A 22,254-nucleotide genomic window follows, 5' to 3' on the forward strand; every position below is an offset into this window, starting at 1 on the left:
GAGAATCAGGAAGACTGTGCCATGAATGGGATTAATCCTTTTGTAACCAGTTTGGAAATATTCTGCAGCAGATGTGCAAAACTTGGAACAGCTTTTCAGCAACTGTTTACATTCTGGGTGCAAGCACTCACACTACAGCTCCCTACAACTACCAGAGCACTCTAGAGATCAGAAATTGTCCATGAAGGGAGCATTTAAGAAGCCTTGTGACCAAGCCCACAAGTATGAAGCTCACTGCACCATTCCATGGACTGCATTCCAGTTCTCAGCATGTACAACAGTACGTGCACGTCACATTGCAGTCATACCACAAGATGGTGTTTTTGGAAAACAGTTTATTTGGGAATTACACAATATTTTAAATTCTCCAAAATACATCTTACTAGATCCCTACAAAAGAAATCTAAGTAAGTACAACAGTATCAAATTAAATTTGTTGCAACAGATATTAAATATTTACTTCCACTAATATATACATACAAAATGCCACACAATCAGCTTGTTTACCCTTGGAATGTATGCTGCCTTCCAGCAGTTATGCTCCATCTCCATATCCTCCAGTTCCACAACACGAAGACCCAATATTAACACTTTGTACATCCTTTATTATAGGCAAAAATAAAGAGTTTGTTTTCGTTGGGTTTTGGGGGGGGGGGGGGGGTGAGGGGGTTAACAGAAATTAACCCTCTGCAATCTCACAGCTGTGGTAGTTTGTCTACTGGGGTATCAAACTTGAAGTCTGCTGGGAAAAGATCTGGAGCTCGAGGATAGATCAGCCTGTATGACTGTCTAATCGTAACATCAGCCACACCAGCAATATCACCAATTTCTACAACAAAAAGCAGAGAAGTGGTTAGTTTTTACTTTTGCCATTTGTATTCAAGAAACCAGCAAGCATAACTTATATCAAGAGGCACTGGACACTTGCTTCACTTGCAACTCCCCCAAAAGCCTGGTAGAAATGGTGTTAACTGTGGTGACTAATATTTTGGATACATAAGTCTGTCTTCTTATGTGCCACAGTTCAGCTTAACCTATAAATTGTGGAATAACACAAACTTCAAACTGGAAGAGGACTATGAGTGTAAAGGTAATTAGAAACATCTACTACATATGACCACCATTATTTTACCAAATCATCATCAACTTCTGGAACTTTATTTTTATGCTTTGATTAAATATAAGCAAGAACAAGCAAAAAACAAGCCACAGACAAGAACTGATACCTTCAGTTAAGCATGAAATACATTTACCTTAAAATGCACCAAGAAATAAGGCAGAGGCACACAGCACTGTCCAACAAGCTAAGGGAACACTTGTTTGAGATGCACAGAAACTTAAATTTATTCAAGAGTTAGTCAAGTCAGGAATTTAAACCTTGAATTGCATGAGAGCCTTCAGCACTGTCCAAAAACACTGGAGCAGTGTGGAGCTGTGGTGTCCATAGCAAGCAGCTGTATTTTAATTATCACTCTTAAGAGATGCAATCCAGTAGCTGACAGCCAGCAAGGATGAAGATACTGAATTTCCTGGGCTCAGATCACTCACAGGTCCAGGAAAGTGCCAACAGGATAGAAGCTCCAGGGACATAAGCGATTACAAATGCAGAACAGAACACCACAACCTGACAGATAAAAGCTATTCTTTATCCAAAAGGAATGGTCCATTAAGAAATTGCTACATTTTCAACAGTTCTGATCTGGACTGGACAACTCAGTGGAGCACTTGAATCCATTTCTCACATCAAGTTCTACCCCCTGCAGCCTTAGCAAACTTCTTTCCCCAGACATCGCTGCCCTGTAGCCTCATTTCCCTGAGCCCCAGGGGCTGATCAATGCTGCTCTGCAGCTCAAGAACCCTGAACTCCTTACTGGCTCCCCACAGGCTACCCTACCAGCAGGCAATCTGCCCCAGCTGGTCCACAGCAAGCCTTGCCATCCCACACTTTACATCTTTACCACAGGCTCACAGTAAGTCAATATACCACTGCAGGTGATTCCCTGGCTGCAGGAATGATTAAAGATTCAATGTAACCCAAAGCCCAAGTGCTCCCTGCAACTGCCACCAAGTTCCTGTTTGGAATATTTTAGAGAAGAAAAATGGACACACAAAAATATTAGCATATGTGAACTTGAATTACTATGCTCATGTGAATGCACTGGTCCATTGCTTTCAAGAATCCAACTCCTAATACCAGAAGAAAATGAACTCAGTTTACACTGAGTGTAGACAATTACTCCATGTTCATTCTGGGGACTGGGAGATCGTGGTTTGGCCCTTGCTGTATGCAGTTAGAATGGAGCTTATGACTGTTTGCACAGACCTCATCCAAGTTTTACAGCAATACTGAAGTTTCTTTCCAGAAGAAAGACAAGACAAGCTAAAAACAAGCCAAAAAAGACCAAAAAAAGTCAAGTTTTACCTTTTTGTGTCCTTTTCTCTGAAGAAGCCTGTGATGCCATGTAAATAGCTGCAGCTGCTACAGAGATAGGGCTTCTCCCAGGAACCAAATCTAATTCCACAGCTTTACGGGCAATGTGTGTTGCTGCCATTTGTACTTGTTTGGGAAGACCCAGATTAGAACAGAATCGTGACATGAAGTCTCCAGTTGTAATCAAATCAACGCTGGTTTCCAGTGCTTTCAAAATAAGTTTAAAACACCGGCCTATTTCTTTCTTTGAAATCCTGGACACTGCACATATTTCTGAAAAAAGAGTATAAATTAAATCTTAGGCTTCACAGCATTTGTTGCCCCCAAAATAATCAAACTTGATTCTCAATATATTAAGATCCACAAAGAAGGCAAATGTCCTGAAGGCCACCATTACTAAATAAGCTCTGACCACTTATGAAACTTCAATCAGTGCACATTTATCACAAGGCACTACTTAATACAGGCTCACTTAGTAAGGGAAATTTGGTACTGAATGCTAGAGAATTGCATCTCTGTTAGGGAAAACTTACACAGATTTACTACAGAACTGCTGGTTCAAATTCAGTTAAATCAGTTACAACAGTCTCCACCATCCTCTGATCAAAGCAATGCCTTTTAAGTTTCACCAACACTCAAAATAACTTTCAAATGCTAAAACCCTCACACCCTAGAGCCTAGTCCACAAATATAACAAATTCCCACAGACCCTTCTACCCACCCCTCAAAGGTGAGCTACAGCTGAGAACAACCAATTTGACAAAGTCCAGGAATAAGAAAACCAACCTCCTACAGTGACAGTAACTAAACCTTTCCTTCATAGCAAAATTGAATCTGTATCACTGAAAACTTACCTTTAAATGTTCTTGGAACACCCTCTTGCCTACAGGCTATGTAGAGACAAGCAGAAGCAATAGCATCATTACTTCTCCCCTTCAGGCTTTTTTGCTCATACACTTGCTTGAATAAATTATTTGTTCGATCCTTCAACACAAGAAGATGAAATTTAATTAACTCTAGGCCATTTAATTAGCAGCAATATCAAAAATTCATGTGCTCATTATATTATGCTAACTAAGTCAATGCCAGAACAATTTAAGAAAGGGAGACATGAACTTACAACTATATTTCTAGGGAGGTTGATTCTGTCTGCCATGTTCGTAATTTCTTTAAAAGCATTCATCATCGCACGATCAGAGCTGCTCATAGTTCTGCGATTTTGGTACTTTGAATTCCCAAATTCATCAAAACTTGCTGCACCTGTGCCCTGAAAAGAAAAATTTGTGTAATCAATAATACAGCCAACTAAGCAACTTCCTGCTCATTTCAAGAGCAAAAATCTCCCAGCTTTATACATTTTAATTCAAGGCATGGGTTCCAACAGTTGTGCAAATAAATATCACTGAAAGTAACTCATTTAATCAAGCACCATTCCACACAAAAAGTTCTACACTTTGCACCAGCCTTAAATCATTAATTGCTTCCCAGAGATGGCAGATTACACAGGGCTTTTTCTTCCCTTATAGAACAACAGTTACACAGTCAAAACAAGAAAGAATATCTAGCCAATGTGCACATCTCAATACTCCTGTCACCAGTGCTGAGGTCCAGGATGATAATTCTATGCAACTCTGGTGTGTCCTTTAGGCTGCATCTGTGGCAGACAGGTGAGTCAGAAATACAATTTTATGGTCAGCTGGAGACCAGTTGTTACAATGATAACCATCATAGTGAAGGCATGGGCAAAGAGCCAGTCAAACCCAACCTGATACCATGCCTGTTAGAGGCTGCAGGCCTTAATCAGAAAATGGAAATATCCATGTATTTTGACTTTATGGGAAAATCATTGGACTCTTAAAAGAAAAGCTTGACGTCTTCAGAGAATTAGGAGCCTCACACTCAACCTGGCAACGTCAAAATAAGCTTCCAAGGTACTCCCCTTCACCACAGGGATTTTCCTTGGTCCACTGGTTAAGGAGAACAAAAAAACAAAAAACCAAACAAACAAAAAACAAACAAAAAAAACCCCAAACAAACAAACAAAAAAAAAACAAAAAAAAAAAACAACAACAACTTCCCCTCAAAAAAGCCCCCACATCTATTAGGTGCTGTGGAGTGAAACTAGACAAGGATTTTACCCTGCTGATATGAGCCCTCTTCAAGAGCCATGCCCAATATATAACTCACAACTACAAAAAGAGTGGAAAACTCTCTTCCACCTCAATTGCTTACATAAACCACAGAAATTCTCCCTGCATTTGTTATTTAAATGCACTATCTACTTTCCGTCTGGAGCTTTGAGGGACAATGCTTTATTGATTTCAGCCCTTGACAACCATGTTAAGAGATCCTTTCCCTTCATGGAAAAAGACAGAAGCCATACAGTTTTAACTGAAATAAAGTTGACTTTATGAATCATGTGGTTTACTGTTGTGGCCTTTGAGTCAGGAGTTCTACCTGTTTGGCTTTCAAACAGAACAGAAACCTCATGGATACAATCCTGGAAACACCCTTCAAGGTAACTAAAGTGAAAAAATGCAGTCAAGTAAACAGTGACAATCTCTGAAGGGGCTCAGTGGAGGTCAGGTTTACAGTGCTGCCATTCAACAGCTTTGTACCCCAGTATTTCCCCACAGCAGCAGAAAGTACGACCAGTATCACCCACATCACTGATTTGCGGTTAACCACAGTACCAAGGCATGCTCCCTGATGATCCAGCAATTTTCCTGCCCAGTACAACCAGCTCATATGGATCAGTCTGATGGATCCTTTCTCCTTTTTCAGTCATCAGCCCCTGATACTTTCTCTGTTTATCAATTTAGCCCTCCCAGATTCAGGGCATGCAGTTTTACAAAAGCCAGCTTTCTTTCAGAGATATCTGATCAAAGGATAGGAACTCTATGCTAAGAGATTGCATTAGATCTTTGTTCAACCAATATAAATTCTCTTAGAGTTGCAGTCTACAAAAAAAGCAATCAATTAATTAGCAAAGGTGATAGACATTTTCCACAAGATAGAAAACAAAACTTGCAGTTTGCTTTTAGATTCCTAGAAGGGAGCTTCCTGTATCAAAGCAAAACTAAAAGATGCTTGTTTAGTTATTTTTCTTTAATCTTACGTTAGAATTTTAGCAAAAAACAACATTCTGGCAATCAAGTCACAATTAATGTGACACTTCACCATGCCTCCAGTTGATCTGCATTGTAATCAGATCAACTGCAGCACACAGTATCTAATTTCAGAGTTACAGCTCTGTACCAGTATCCCGAAGACCTGCCTGTGGAATTCAAACCACTTCCAGCAGCGCCAACTATGCTATTCACCCTCCTCTTCACAGGCAAATTAATCTTTGTTCCAATGCAGGCTGCTGCTGCCTCAGACAGATGGGTTCCTTACGCATTAAAACCAATTAGGAATTAATCCCTTTGCACAGGCAGAGCAGCTAACACATTCAGACCACACATCCCTGCAGGAAGGGTCCCCAGAGCAGCGCCTACTGCCTTCTCAGAGGAAAGAGAGGCAAACCACTCTGTGAAGCAGAACTGACCCTCTTCCTCTACTGTTACAAAGCAATACTGTTGTAACTGGTTGAGACTCCATTTCCATCTCCGTTCCCAGGAGTCTACAACAGATCTAACATGATGTGCCATGAGAATTATCAATGTCCTTCTTTTTTGGATTTCCCACAACACAGGTTGTGTTTTAGGGGATTTTCTGGTGGGGGTGTTTTTGCAAGGATGGAGAAGATCAGCTGTAAAAATTTTAATATCTGCAATCTTACCTCAAGCAAAAAGAAATAGCCCTGGTCCTGTCCCATATGAAAGGTTAAAGCCATCTCTGGCACTCATTTATGGGGTCCACTCTAGGCCCTTCTAAAACCTGCTGTTAACTGGGAAAATAATAATCTTACCTTGTTTCATTCTCTGGAATTTATAAAGGTTGTTCTGCACTGTCAGACACTACTTACCCTCTTCAAGACTACACCAATTTCACCCTTGCTCAACCACTGTGTCTATCTAGGTCAATCCACATCCCAACCTACTGCCAGGAGGGACTTCAGATGACTGCTTGAGAAAGGTACTACTTCCTTGCTGCAAAATTCATGCCCTTTCTGCACTGACAGGAGATGTCTCCAGCATCTTCTGATAAAAGTCATTCACTTCCTTCCAAATGACTGAAAAAAAAAAGCAGTCCCTGATACAGAGCTCACATCAAGGAACTGACATCGCAAAGAAAGCTCCTGCTTACTAGCAAGACAAACACAGGAACTCCGGTGCAGAAAACATCCTGGTTTATCAGAGGCACTCTCAATTTCCCATAGAAAATAATGCACCTCCTCTGCAATTCCTCCCTGTGCAAATAAAGTATCTACAGTTGGACTGACTGCCCCTCTACAATCCCAAACACAATCCTGGCAGCTCCAGCACTTTTTACTCAGTTCTCATAGGTTAAATCATGCCACACTAAAACTCTCATCTTGTCTTTATGGAATGGCACTCTTTGCTACACCAAGTTTGCTCCTGCCTATTCTGGGATGTTCCAGTTCACAGCAAAACTTTCATTAATCGAATGTCCAGCTCTGAAAGTTTTCAGTTTTCATGGGCAATCAAACTTTTCATACAAGTTCCTGTGTCGTTAATTATCTCACTACGGTTGCTATCCCTCTTTATTCCAGATTATGATCTGAACATCCAGAGGGAAGGGGGTTAACAGCACAAGTCACTGATCACCTGGACACAAAACATGTCTTTAGCTGAAATGTCTTTTGTCTTTTTCAATGTGCAGGTTAGAACCTGCACAGGTTCTCTAGAAGGAGCTCAGGTCATTCTACTGACGGAATTAAAATGAGCTCCTAGAAATAAGCCTTGTATTTACACAGCCCAGAGTGAGAAACAATGTGAACCTGGAGCAAACAGTCCATTTCTCCATCTGTCTATAAAGGCATAGATCTTTATCAGAGCTGACCAAATCAGCAACATTAGTCCAGGCCCTCTGAACTACAATCTTTCTGATCCTGTACAGGTGGTATTAGAATTCCAGTGACTTCTACAACACTGCTTCACAGAGCCACTTAGCAATGCCAATGTTTTAATGAAGCACCGCAGAAATTTGCTTGTCTGAATGTACTCCAAAAGCCACCTATAATCCTAAAATGTGATAGGCAGCAACGCTTGGAGTTGTCCAAAACATCACAATCTACTTGGACATTTCCTCAAAGAGAAGATTTCTTTTTCACTAATGATGAAAATTAGCTGTCCATCAGTATTCACTTGTTGACTTCCTTGCTTTTAAGAATTCTTGGATGAAAAGTATGCTGCACACTGCCCTATACATACACATTTAGGCACTTCATCCGAGCAACATCACTGGGACAAAAACTTCTGAGAAAACACATAAAGTGGCAAAATGTTCTTAATCAGCAACTGCATCCCTTTTCATGAAACATTCAGGAAATCCACAAAAATTTAATTTGGATCTTGCAGTAAAATATGAAGAAGAAAGTACAACAATTAAAACTTACCTGTGTCACTGCTTCATTAAAGGGAATGAATTTGTGTGACTAGTCCTGCTTGCTCTCAGGAGAAACAGCAGGATATGATTGCACCACAAAATTTCAACCCAAGTATAGACTGAATACTTTCCTTTGAGGCACTCACACCATGAAAGAATTCTACACTTAGTGCTTTAACATTAATTGAAAGAACATGTACAATGTGGTCTCCAGGTCCCCAATATGAATCTGATACAGACTTTACTACCAAAAAAAGGCAGCGTTAGCTATTAAGATCTCAACATTAATTTCAGAACCACCTCAAATACACTATCTAATTTTAAAATTGCAACATTAGCTTTCCTATTTATAGCAACATGTCTAAGCATAGCAAGTAACCCCACAGGACTGCAAACTTTTTGGTTTTTTTGCAAAGGTTAGCCCTTTCCTTCTATCCCCAGGAAAGGGCCACATTTTATAGACTGTTGAAACATGCAACTTCAGTTCAGGTGAAAAATTCTCCAAAAATACATATGTTGTATAGTTTCTCTATGGAAGTATCATCTGGTACTTGAAATAAAAAGACGCAGTAAAATTGAGTATTTCCAGTGTTACCTTGCCAATCATTGTACTCAAGTCACCATCACTGAGCAAAGGATTCTGGGTATCCCCAACTCGAGATGGGTCTTTGGTTGCTTTGTCATTGCTGAACGTTCTCCACTCCGAGCCCACGTCTATGACCCGGTCACCTGAGAACACAAGGCAACACAAAGTCTGCATTGACACAGTGCTTTAAAATATTGCATAAACATTAAGCCAGGCATCTGAGCTCTGCACCCTAAGGAGGCAGTCTGCTGGCATTCCCAAACACAACAGTAACCGGCAGGACAACAAACCGGTACGTTCAGGATCTGCAATGGAAAAAAAAATGCAACTACAGCTGCACGGAAGACATAAATAACTTAAGAAATGCATCCAGAAACCAGAAACTGTCACCTTTATGGATTATCCATTAAGAACATCATGGCATTTCCAATACACAAAAGGAATCAGGATCTCGATTTCAAGCTGAAGTCAGGACTGCCTGTGGATTGCTCTCAATGAGTCAGTTGCTGTAACTTAACAAGTTCTATCACACTTGCCACATGTTAATAGTGCACCCATGAATTACCTATCATGCACAATCCCATCAAGCTATAGTAAATTACTTCTCTTCAATCATTTCTAGGTCCTTTGTACTCTCAACTTGGTACCTTCTAACCCACCATTGATGACATTTTGCAGTTCAATTTTTGTTCTTGAAGACCATTGTGATCCTGCCCAATTTCAAGATGCTTGGCAGTATTAACATAAAATATATATACTCAACTACTTTTTCCTAAACACAATCAACCCTGTTATAACTGGAAGATTTTCAGTATAGATTTAGAATAAACAGGAAAAGCACCACATTTTCTGAATGAAACAACTTTCTTTGTGGTCCTCTCTTAATTTCACATTCACCTAAACCTTTCCTACAGCATCTTACCAGTTTGAGAAATAATTCTCACCAACATTCTGATGCAGGCAAAAGCCCTACAGTAAAAACAACAACAGAAACTTGGGGGGAAAAAAAGAAACACAAAAGAAAACACAAACCCCAGCCCCAAACCCAGCACAGTACATTGTATTCAAAGATCTGATAAAAGCTGCATCACAAAGGTGTTGCCTCCAGAGCAATGCCACAGAATTTTTATGAACACATGTCCAAAATAACACAAAAGGAACACTTTTCTTAGTGTTCTGCAGTAAAGCAAAATACAGCTCAGACGAAACTTCAGAATAATTGGTACCCTTAGCTAAACCTGAGGGAAAATTCACCACCTTTATCAATGTTTAAGTTTCTTGTGACAGAAATGTCTGCAAAAAAAAAGTAGCATTGACTGCACAGTTTACAGTATGGAAGTCTTGAAATGAAATGAAATCAGAGGTTGATTTAACCTGGTGAAAACAGGCAGAAAAAAGCATGCCACAAACCATACAAAATCTGAAGCTGGAGAAAATGCAGGTGTGGACAGAGTGATGCAACTGCATAATTCCCTGGGGAATACAAGGGAACTCTATTCTGACAGAATAACTCAATTTTTAAAATAAAATTATGCAAGGAGGATGCTTGAAATTGAAAGCTGTGAATGAACCAAAAGAAGTTGCTACAACAAAAAAAACGAAAAACTTTAGGTTAAATGTGTTCTCATCAATATCTGTCAGACCTGCTCATAACTATGGCTCCACCTTTATTTACTGGTCTAATAAAAACCAAGAGGGAGAAGAAAAAAAAAACAACCACGAAAAGCTACAGGGTTACAGATAGAATGAATCAGTGCTGCCTTTTACTCTTTCTGCTACAAAGGTCAACCCCCACACCACTGGCAAGCTTGAATTTGCAAGACAGTGTGCTCCTCTGACTCCTGGACTCTCTGTAAATATTTGATCCAGTAATGCTCCTTCTATGGCCTAGCAGTAACTTCACTTTTAGACAAACCCCCAATACTGTTTACAGCATCTAAAAAAAGCAAAATGTACTTAAAATTCTGGCATAGTATAAATAGAACACTGAGTACAGAGCAATGATGTAATATTTTTCCACACAAGTGGAAATGACCTAAATGACTCACTCAGGGATCTGCCTCTTGTGAGTTACGAACCATTCCTGCTCTAACAAAAAAGTTCTACATCACTGCCTACTTTGATAAACACATCACAAACAGAAAATGGAGACTACTATGTCAGAGTAAGAAAAGATTAAGTAGAACAAAAATCACTGAATATAAAGCATTTGTGTAACTAAGATGCAGTATGCAAATATCTTCATTTTGCCAAGAAATCTGCTACTACAGAAAAGAAGTTTTTCTGTATCTGTCAGTGTCACAGAAAATATACAGAAATCCTAGGCAGCACATTCCATCTTTCAAAAGCTTCTATAAAAGTGTGACACAAGCTAGAAGTATTGATGAAAATGGAACAAATAAGCCTACAGGTATCCATAGATGGAAAATGTATTCAGCTACAAGCATGATTAGCTGGATTATCCCGTTCAACAAGAAACTAAAACAAGAAACAAAATGCAGCATTTACTATCTTTAGTTCTTCAATATATAAAAAACTTTGGAACTGTGATATTAGTACGGATGCAATTAAGCCCCACCCTAAGTGGACAAAGCAAAACTTAAAACCACTAAATTTAGTCTTAGAAAAAGCAGAGTAAGAAAGCCTTGAAAACTGGTCCTGAGTTAAGATTTCAAGCTCTAAACTGAATTTGCTAGGTCATGCCCTACTGACTGGCTTTCCCAAGCTGGAATACGGGTCCAACAGTCCAATACGAGAGTAAAAAAGCTCCCAGTAAGTACACTATACAGTTGTCTCTGCTTTCTCACATTTTCATATTGGTTTGGGCAACCCTCTAAACTGCAATAAGGATGGGAGTGGCCACATACTCCTCGGCTACTTCCTTTTGAGGCAGCCCTTTTGAACAAAAGAGCTTCACTAGATACACTCACATTAGATACTCCTTTATTTGATTTTCCTCTAACAGATGAGTTCACCTCCTCAGCTTCCTCCTCTGAAATACATATAGAAACAACAGTTTACAGGACCAAATCCTTGTGAAATGCATCTCCAGGCTGATATCCCTTTCTGAAGCATCTTTCTGAACAGATTGATTTTTCTCCATTGCTCCATTTCTTTTCATAAACTACTCCTCCAGTATTAAGCGTCTCTTTAAAATACAGTCTAACAGAGTAACACACAAGCTCCAGTGCAAACACACACTGCCAACTTCCCTGGTTGGTAACCAAATTCGGGTTACTCATCATCTGAAAAGCTCATTTAATAACATGCAGAAGTGCTACTTAGAATGGAAAACCTCAGGCCAAGGTTACTTTTCTTCACAACTGACACATGCAAAGAACATGTGCTACAGAAATGTAAAACAAAACTCAGGTCAGACTCAAAAATTAAAATAGACTTTTGAGCAGTTTTTAAAACTTAGTTTGAAATATCTACACATCAAACTTGCAGTAACTCATAAAACATATGTATTTTCTTTTCCTTCTGCATTTTGCATTATCCGTTATAAGAAGACAACATAGCTAAAAACTGAAGATATCTAACCAAAACTAGAAATATGATGACATTCATGAGCAATCTTCCATATTCAGTCTTGAAACACTGCTGAGAAAGCATGTTCTTAAGTTCTTTTCAGAGGAGCTGTAACGTTAGCTGCACATTGCATTAATTTCTGCATATTGTTAACTAATATTTTAATTTTAACATAAATACAGCACTAAAAGTTGATTTGCACTCTGAAGACCCAAAATACCTACTGTTAGTAGAGAATGTTTCATTCTCACGGTTAGTTAGGGAATCTGCTGCCATCTAGTGAGCACATATATTATACTTTTAATTAAAAGCATTTTACAATGCCAAATTTAAATATAAATATGTGTGTGTACATATATATATATAGAATTACACTTAAAGTTTCAGTCAGCTCCTTATTAAGCAGAGTAATGAGGTGCTGTGACCAACTACAGTGAAAAAACTAAGGAGCAGGCTACAAGCTGGGGAGAATGAAGAAGACAGGAAACTGCACAGAACCCCAGGCTGAACAGTCAGATCAAGCTTTAGCTCTCAAGACCCTCCTAACTCCAAAATCACTTTTCCAACCTTCTTCTGGACTTGCTCCAGCAAGTCTCCCTCTTCCTGGTATGGAGAAGTCCAGAGCTGGACACAGTACTCCAGGTGTATCTATTCCACATTCTCTTTATTAGCTTACATACTGCCCCATATAGTGGCACATGACCTTTTTTCCATTTTTCAGCCTTACAATTTCTATTAAGGACCAGATGTACTAAATGCTCCACAGAATAAACTCATGGAGAGGGGGGAAAAATAAATGAACATATAATTTTACAGTCCCCACTTTTTCTAGCCCTTAGTAAGACATTAGTATTCTTCATAAAAGTTACCTTGTTTTCAATGAATTGTCACCACCAGAAACTTATCATCACAACCAGCAACACCAGTCTATTCACAAGACAGTTAAAATAACTAAAGCAGGCTTTCAGATGGCTAAACAAAACATAAAATCCCCAGAAACAAACAAACAAAAAAGCCACAGATGATTTTAACTAGTTGCCAGACATCAACAGCATCACATCAGTACCAAAAGGCAACTATGGATTGAAACAGACAGTACAGCACCGCAGGCAAATGACTGCTACAAGAACAAAGGCTTAGCAGCTCCTGCATATCAAAATTATGACAAATCTAAAAGGACTTACTAAGGCTTCCTAAGCCACCAGCTTGCATAATAAGTTTGGAAGAAGCAAATGAGAGTAGAAATGCTAAATGATCAGGTGGACAAGTCTGGTCAACTGAAGTTACACCTCCCCAGGACTTAAGGCCTTTAAAAGATTAATGGCTCAAATGCTTGTGTGAAGGATGCTCCACACTACAGAATCTCAATTAAAAATGTTGTGCCTGATCTACCCTACATCACAATATTTGAGAGTCTTTTTCCATCAGAGGAGTTCAGACTGTTTCCAGCCCTTATTTGCCTAATTACCTTGTCAGCCTGGTAAGGAAGCAAGTTAAGAACTACTCCCTAAATAGGATGATTTAAAATGTTACTGTTACTTACTAGAAAAAAATCTAGTACTTCACCTAATGGAAGCAGTAGCGGCCCTCAAAAACGTTAGGGCGCTAGCCAAAAATCCACTAACTAGAAAGCTTCCTCCACCCTCCAGGAAATTTCATGCTAAGAGCAGTGCTTATTACAAAGCCTCACAAAAGATGCTAACTTTTAACATCTAAAGTCTGTTTCCACTCTTACAGGCATTACTGCCAAATGCTTAGAAGCATCACCTTTTGCCTTTCAAGCTGAAAAGGCTTAGAATTAAAACAGACTATTTGAAATGCTGGCTGAGAAAGGCAAGCAGGTTACTTTCATATTATAAATTTCCTGCATTTAGCATCTGAGAATGCTTATGCAAGAGTCAACTATTCAGAATGTATTTAAGCATCAGTATCCTTTATAATTAGCTTTCCTCTGAATGCAGAGAGTTTTTTTCAAAGGGCCAACTTTTGTCACACACTTTTTAGTAGTCTGGACACCAAGGATGTAAAGGCTGCTAATACACATCCATATCTAAAGATTTTTGCCTACTTTTGAAGCAATACTTTGAATCAAGAATTAATATTTTAAATATTGACAACACTTGCAGAAAGGAGTAAACCTGGACATACAGCCAAATATTAGAAGATTTTTCCCCTATGGATGTAACTGCCCTCTACTGGATGCCAGTCAGAAGCACTTAAGCACCTTCCCCAGTTACAGAATACTAAAAACAGCTGAAAAGAAACAAAAGGGCTTTTTTCGTTTTCAGAAAAAACAAGCAGCTATACAGAAGCAAGCAATCTTATCCCTAATGACAGATATCCTGAGTAATGAACTGGCCAGTTGAGAGGCAATTGTGAAACCCCTTCCTACTTGTTGATTATATTGCAAAAAAAACCCAAAACACCTATAGTATAGTCAAATCTTACCTATTCTTCATGGACCAATTTGAATTTACAATGCACCATTTTGATCTCAAACTTGTCAGAAGTATCAGCCAAACAAATCCTCAGACAGATATTTGTAACAGCCTTAGTACTGACAACAGGCTATTGAATATTTTTCCCTAAAATTCTTCAACTGAACACCCATGTATACGCAGAACATGACAGAAATGTCTGAATATTGGTCATAATCTGATTCAAAGCTTTAGCGAGTTGATGTGTGGCCAAAGAGCCTCATCAGCTGGAAACAGACTTCTGCTTTTTTATCAAAGAAGGCTCCCCAAAGCAGATCCACACAAGAGCACCATTCCTCTTAGCCACACCTGCCTAGTGAAGCAGACAGAGCTAACCAGTTCGAGAAAATCACTTACTACACACTGAAAATAAATTCCTCACTGCTTAACTCCTGCACACTAAGACAACATTTAATGAAGCTCTCTATATAGAAGTTCAAGGAATGTTTTCAAAAGGTATTCCTAACCTAAGGTACTCCTTATACCTGAGATACTACATAGCAGTACATGCCACTTGCTCTTATTCTCCTCTGAAATTCACATCACTACCTTGCTACATCAAGAAAATTCAGTGCTTTGTCTTCCACTTTCACTCTGCTTTCTTCAGCCCCTTCTGGCATATAAGCTGACTCCCACCTTTTTTACTGCCTATAAGGTAGTAAGCAAAATATCTGCCTGTCAAGAAAGAGGATTTACTAGCCTTCTGTTCTTGAGCAACACCCTTTTCTTCCCCACCAACCTGTCTGGAGAATGAGATATGGTGAACGTTTTAAATGAACACAGAACTAAGCCCTAAGAACTCTGTCCATGAACTCTCCCACCAGCCCATGAACCCCTACTGTATCACATAGCTTAGAATGACTGGAGAAAGGTAGGGATAATAAAGCACTATTCTTGTCACAGCAAATAGACCTGGACAGAATTGTTAAGTCTCAAATGCATGTCAATCCACACTAATATCAAAATTTCATGGATGATTATAATTTAGGTCTCCAAGCGCCTTTCAAGTAAAAAGCAATGAGCAGAAGGAAAAGTTAGCAATTTGGAAATAATTACCATGAAAAGACAGAACACAAACTGATCCACAAAAAGTAATAATGAAAAGGCAGATGAGAGGTTTTAGGAGAATGAAGCAGTATTTTGAAACAATAATAGTCTCAACACCAGCTTCAGTCATAATGATATTACAAGATTAAATTGTTTTAATACTGCTCAGCAAAACACCAGTTTATTCAGAACATATGGAAAATACTGTGCAAAAAACCCCAGCATACTAGATTTAACTTAAACAAAACTTCCCTATGTAAAAACAAGAAATGAAATCGTTACTCTCTTAAGGCAAACATGTCTCATGGAATCTGCTACAAATACAGGAAAATTGCATTTGGAACACATGAAAGCTAAATTTTGTCTTCACTCCTTTAAAACATCCCTACTTCACAAGCATCTCCAGAAAACAGGCATCAAGGAGTGGATCTTGTTTACACTTTCTCTAAATTTCTTATCAGACCAGGTGAGAAAATACTTCATGCTTTCATTTCTCTTTGGTCACTTCTCTTCAATTACTTATCATCACTCTATTTAATTGGTTTTCCAAATTACCTGCTGGATATCCTAGCTAAGGAATTGGACATAGAGGCAAGCTAAACAGCTGAAGAAATGCAGCACATAATGAGAACAATCAGCACAGTGCTGTTAAAGCCTTTTGGTGAGAAATCCACAGATCGCTTACCTAAAATAGATTTTTTTATCCTACCAGTAATGTTGGTGGTAAACTGCAGTAAGACAATTACAAACACATTAACAACTCAATTCAGAAACAGTTTCTATTAATATTCTAATGATCCTGCTCATTGAAACTGCTAACATTTTGAACTAAAGAATTCACCAATGCTATTACTTAAGAAAAAACAGAGGATAAACTCTTCAGGCAAGAATTCCTTGTGACTAGGTAACAGAAAGTACATGAAGTGAGACTTATGACAAATTCCAAGTTCTGAAAAATTACATTTATGAAGAAAAAGCTTTTCCCCTTCTCCCAGTACCAGAACTATCTTAAAAGTTATGATCAAGATGGGCTTTTCTCAACTTTTGCTCAATCTCTGTGACAGCCACGCAGAGGGCTGAACATGCACTGAAGTATTTTTAAGCAGTAACTTAGAAGCTCACTCTCATATCTGAGTAGGAAATACTGCTGTTGATATTTGAATTTTTAAACAGCAAATTTATTCTGATTGACTTTATCAGAATTTATGCAATTTAAACCACTCCTTCTTTTTAACAAAGCAGTTATAACCCTTCCTTTAGAGATTTTAAAAGGTTTCATAATTTTAAAGGAAACTGGTACTCAAGTTTCAATGTTTTAACATTTACTTTAACAATTTATGTAGGAGTTTGCTTTTGCATAAAATGACATATTTTAGTTGCTTGGCTGAGTTAGTACTACCTTCACCATAATTCCTTAACTTTCAGCTTTTAATGAAAATTTTTAAATTCAGCAAGGCAAAACAAAACCACCATAGTCTAGGAAAGATAGATATAAACACTTTGAAATATTTAGCAGCACTGAATGAATCACACAAACATGTACCATCAAGGAGGATTTTTTCTACAGAATGGCCAAAACCAAATTAACAGAAATCAATGAACTTTAAAGGTATTATGATAATACAAGCATGGAAAGTTTCCCATGATAAAAGGAATAAAGACAGTAAGGTGCATGTAAGATGTTCATCCTAGAAAAGATAAATTAAAATGTATGTGCAGCAGGTTTTATGGCAACTTCCTCTTTCTCATTCAAACCCAAGACAATGCCTAACAGGCCTTTCATTTTAAATATTCAATTATACTTAGAAATACAGTTTAGTCTGTGGAAGTTGCTGCTACAGAAACCAAGTAAATGTGCTCCATGAAATTCCAGTGGGAAAATTTAGGATAGTCTTAAAAGCCTTGGGAGAAGTAATTAACAAACACACATGCTAGCAAACATATAAAGATAAATCTTTCAGGGCAGAAGATAACATCTAGCTACTGGGAAACTGAGGTTGGTTGGGGTTTGGTTTTGTGTTGTGTTGGTTTTTTTTCTTACAAGGAAGCTATTTCACAGAGAGCTTTTATAACATCTCATATACTTTCCTGAATGAAAGACGAGTCATGAATAAAAACAGAATATGGGACTGGACAGCACAATGCTCTAATTCATATTACAGCACATTTTAAATTTTCAGTCTTTAAAGAGAGTTTGATTATTATGGTAGTGCAAGAAGCTACCAGAAGACAGGCTATTCAGAGCAGTAAGCTTTTAGCAAACAGACAATCACAAAAAAACCTAAGCCCCACACAAAAAACCAAAACAAACAAACACACACCCCATCAAATCTACCACCCATACTTAGGCATCAAGAGAGCACAAATCTACACAGATCATTTAGGTTACATGGTATTTTATAAAAATATGAGTAACTACTTACCTACTACTAGCCCACACTCAGAACAAATCATATCACCAGCTCTGTAATCCTCCACTAAAATGGAATCTGGATGATTTGGGCAAGTCACCCTCGGAAGTACATCCAAACTAGAAACAAATGAGAAGTATTCATAACTATTAAACAAGCAAGTTGTATATCAAAAGCAAAAGAATTCCTTGATGATAAGAACACTTCAGTGATACAGCACTTAATGACTTAAATTATAGAATATTAATTTGATTACCTGAGCTGCACTTTTTATATGAATGCTGTAACTACATTTGACAATCAAGACTTCATATCACCTAAATTCCAATTTTCTTGTAATGTATCTTGTACCAAAATTACTTCAAATCAAAACATTAAAAATCTAGTTAAGAGACTTGATAAAATGCAGTGTAACTCAAATTACTGCTAAATGAAGTTTCCCAAGAAGCTAGTGACAATTTCTTCATTCCAAATGAGCATTTTCACTCCTTCTACTCAGAACAGTATTACCTACCAGGTCCTTAATTCAGGAAGTAGTGCATATACAACATGTATGTTTGGAAAATTCCCAATTCAAACACTGGTTTATTTTAAAGTATTTGAAGAATAAATTCCATTTTAAATTAAGCAATTCATAGTGAAATCTTAACAAAAAATAATCGGCTCCTAAGGCAATTACATGACACGAAGTTCTGAAAACAGGGATCTCTTTCACACCCATGGATCTTCAATAATTACAACTTCCCATAAAGCATTAGCATTATTTAATAAACAGCTTTTAGTTACTGACTAAAATAACAACCAATTGCTTCTAACAAAATGAAATACTTCGTATTAACACTATGTTACATAATTCAACTAAAACAAATAATTTCAGAATTGGAGTAAAAAGTGTTTACAACTGGGATCCATGTATTCCACAAAGCCGTTTTACTCAAGCTTAAAAACACAAGAGTACTACTAACTTCCATCTGATTAAACCAAAAAACAATTTGTAATCCATTCAATTGTAAAAAAAATTCCAATAGAATTACTCTGAGTTACCCCATTTTCCACTGTTATTTCTGCCATTAATTCAGCCTAACCTATACTTCCCATCTTAATTTTCATTTTTTAGATATTTCTAATGAGTCTAAAATACAAAAAACCAGAACATTTTAATCCACTGACTCTTCACAAAAATGTCTGCAACCTGAAACTAAAACTGAAAACCAACATAACTATTAATATTAAAACCTCCAGAAAGCATGTCAACACAAGATCTTCAGATGTAAATTATATTCAAAACAGTACATGAAAGCTCTTTAGGCTACTTTCCTTCTATTCCCAGCCACAAGTTTCATATGACAACACTGTTGACAAAGCATTTACAATCACCTGACATTTGGCATTACATAAAAGGCAGTGACACACCAAGCAAAAGGCAAAAAAAAAAAAAAAAAATCCAGATGCCTCAAAGAATACTAACAATGTTTTGTTTCAGACTTTACCTTCATAAAACACTGCAAAAATCTGTCTTCCCATCCCCATTTAACTAGGTTTCTCTACCTACACATATACGCTGCACTCCTTGCAATGGGTTCAATTTACTAAGCCACCTACACCCAAGGAAAATGCATGGCACGTGTGTAAAGGCCATCTCAGCAAATAACTCCCGAGCTGCAGCAACACTACTCGGAAGCACTTCCTAGATGCTAGGACAGGTTTGGCAGGAGTTGCAGAGTCACTCCAGTCTGCTCCGTGGGCTTTCAGACTAGAAAGAAAAACTCGCTATGTCTCCAGGAGGAGAGAATTCAGAACTCCGAACCCGTCCGGTCGCTGACTAGTGCCGGTACGGATTTAGGGTGGGAGCCTAAAAGCAGTTTCCAGGCCCCGATAAGGTGGAGCCAGGCCAGGGAGCTGCACCACGGCTCAAGGCAGTGCTGAGCACGAGGGACACGGGGGCCGCACCTGTCGGTGCCCGGCCGCGGGACACGGCGGGACGAGCTCGGTACCACCTCAGGCCCACAATGCATGGCCCGGCCCGGCCAGGCCACAGCCGCGCTCGGGGGACAGACCAAGCCGAGTCGCCGTTCACAGCGAGTTGTGGCTGACGAGGAGCTCCGCACACAGGACACCAATCCCCCAAAAACCTCGGCGTCTCTTTGGAGCGCTGCCCAGCAATAGCGACACAAAAACGCAGAGGCGGCGAGCTCAGCCCCTTAGAGGCCGCTCAGCCGGGGGCCGCCCGGCCCGGCCCGCACGAACAGGCGCGGACGGCCTGAGGCCCGATCGCCCGCCGCCCTAAGGAACGGCCCCGACAAACAGCACAGCGGAGAGGGGCCGGTGCGCCGTGCACCGCGAGAGCCGCGCTGAAACGGCAGCACCGGGGCCGGGCAAGGGCGGCGATGGCCGCCGGTCAGTCCCCAGGAGAAAGCAGGGGCGACGCAGCCATCTTCTGCCTGTGCCGCGGATGGGAGCGATGTGGGAGCCGGAGCCGCTCCCGCTCCTCCCCCGGGCCCCCCGCGCCCAGCCCGCCCCCGTACCGGCTGGTGGACGCCATGTCGGCGGTGCCGCAGCAGTGCCGGATAGCGCGCGGCCGAGCGGCCCCCGTAATTAAATCCCGAGAGCGGCGGGCGGGGCCGCCAAGTGCTCCTACGGGTGCCGCGAAGGGGCGGGCGCACGCTCGGGGCCGCCCCGCGCTGGTGCCCGTGCGCGGTGGGGCGGGTGCGAGCCAGGGCCCGGGCCAGCGGGGTGCCCGGCTGCGGAGCGTGGGCTGGGACCTTCCCCTGGGGCCAAGCAGCAGCCCACAGACCCCCTGCACAAAGCCCACCGTGCCGGCCCCGGGGCGTCACTCCGGGTCAGCTGCTCCTGTGCACACTCCCGCAGTTTCGTGAATTCCCACAGAAGACGAGCGTGAGCAAAACTGGCCCAAGTTGCACAGAAGTACATGGGGTACAAGACGTTCTTGGCTCTGAAACTAAGCAGAGACCAACTCCCCGAAAGGAGAAGTTGAGTTCCTCCTTCCGGCCATCGCCTGCCGCAGCTGTTGTGGTTTGGCACTGAGGAATGAGGAGAAGAGCCTGGCGCTTCTCCGGGCAGGACCCGCAGGTGTTGGGCCGCTGTGGCTCGGAGGCCCTCGGCAAACAGGGCTGACTGCAGCAAACACAAAGCCCGCTGGTTTGTGTGGGCTTCCCTTGCTCCGCCGCACGCCTGCATGGTGTGATCAGCTCCCCTTCTGTCTCTCCCCTTCGCATCCAGCTTGACAGAGAGCATCAGGCCAAAGAGGAGGAGAATCGTCAAAAACTGGTCTTAGCAAGAGCAAAGCCCTTCAGCATTGGACTCGAGTCCTGGCTTTCACTGCCCAAGAGTTGATCCATATGCAAAATTAATGTGATGCAACAACTGCTTTTCAAGCCCAAGCTATGAAACAGTGGAAAATAAATTTGTTCCTTCCAAATGAGCCTACCCTCGCTGAAAGAGAAGGATAAACAGGACAGGAGGGCCTTTAGATTTTGGAAAGTGCCATTATTTCAATGCTTTAAAGTGATCAGTATTGAAGTCTCTCAACAGTTATAAATTTGCTGTCTATTTATTAATCAGATACACAGGACTTTTCACACCAGTTAAGCCCATGTCTCCACTATCTAACAAGAATATTTTTCAATTTACTAGCTCAAAGGAAGAAATCCCCTGTGGCTGATAGGTTCTCTAATACTTGTTAAAATTGAGTCCAAATAATTATCACACAACCTCCAAACACTTCTCTACCAACTGCAGTACTATTTGCTGGTTGAAAATGGGCAGGTTTAAACTAGACAGCAAATTCCTTAAGATAAAAAAAATTAGAAACCTTTTGGAATATAAGAGAGCTATTAGAACTATTAGAAAATAGAGATGTTGAGATAGAAATTTAAAACTTCTTTCCACTTGCAATGATCTTTTCAGAAATGCTCAGTAAGCCCAAAAGATGAAAGAGTAATGAAAAACAAATCACTGTAACTGTTGGTCTGAATACAGCACATGATACTAGGTTTCTACATAACCTCTGAAATATGTATGGAGCAATGACTGCAATAGATGTGCCTCATCACCACAATGAGTCCCTTCCAGCTTTCCAGGTTTGTCTTGGTTTCTCCTGCATTCTGTTCTACAAAAACAATGTTCTGCTGGCAATCACTGCCAACTCTCCTAAGCCTGTTCTCATTAACTTAGAATTTAGAGAATTTCATTTTCACCACAGAAGGACAGTAATTTTCAGAAATGCTGCAAAAATACAAT

The 22,254-nt window shown here is 40.0% G+C and overlaps 1 protein-coding gene across 1 annotated transcript; it reads right to left on the reverse strand.

Moving 5' to 3' along the window:
* Positions 1–441: 441 nt before the first annotated feature.
* GTF2B (general transcription factor IIB) lies at positions 442–20,609 on the reverse strand. The gene is made up of 7 exons (XM_084211262.1): positions 20,520–20,609; positions 18,007–18,113; positions 8,538–8,671; positions 3,552–3,698; positions 3,286–3,415; positions 2,423–2,704; positions 442–829 (listed from the first exon to the last, which is right to left on the reverse strand). Exons 1-7 carry the CDS (start codon positions 20,534–20,536, stop codon positions 696–698), a joined length of 951 nt encoding a protein of 316 aa, XP_084067388.1. The 5' UTR covers positions 20,537–20,609; the 3' UTR covers positions 442–695.
* Positions 20,610–22,254: the final 1,645 nt, after the last annotated feature.

The sequence above is a fragment of the Fringilla coelebs genome (genome assembly GCF_963513975.1).
Source record: "Fringilla coelebs genome assembly, chromosome: 9".
NCBI classification, from domain to species: domain Eukaryota; kingdom Metazoa; phylum Chordata; class Aves; order Passeriformes; family Fringillidae; genus Fringilla; species Fringilla coelebs.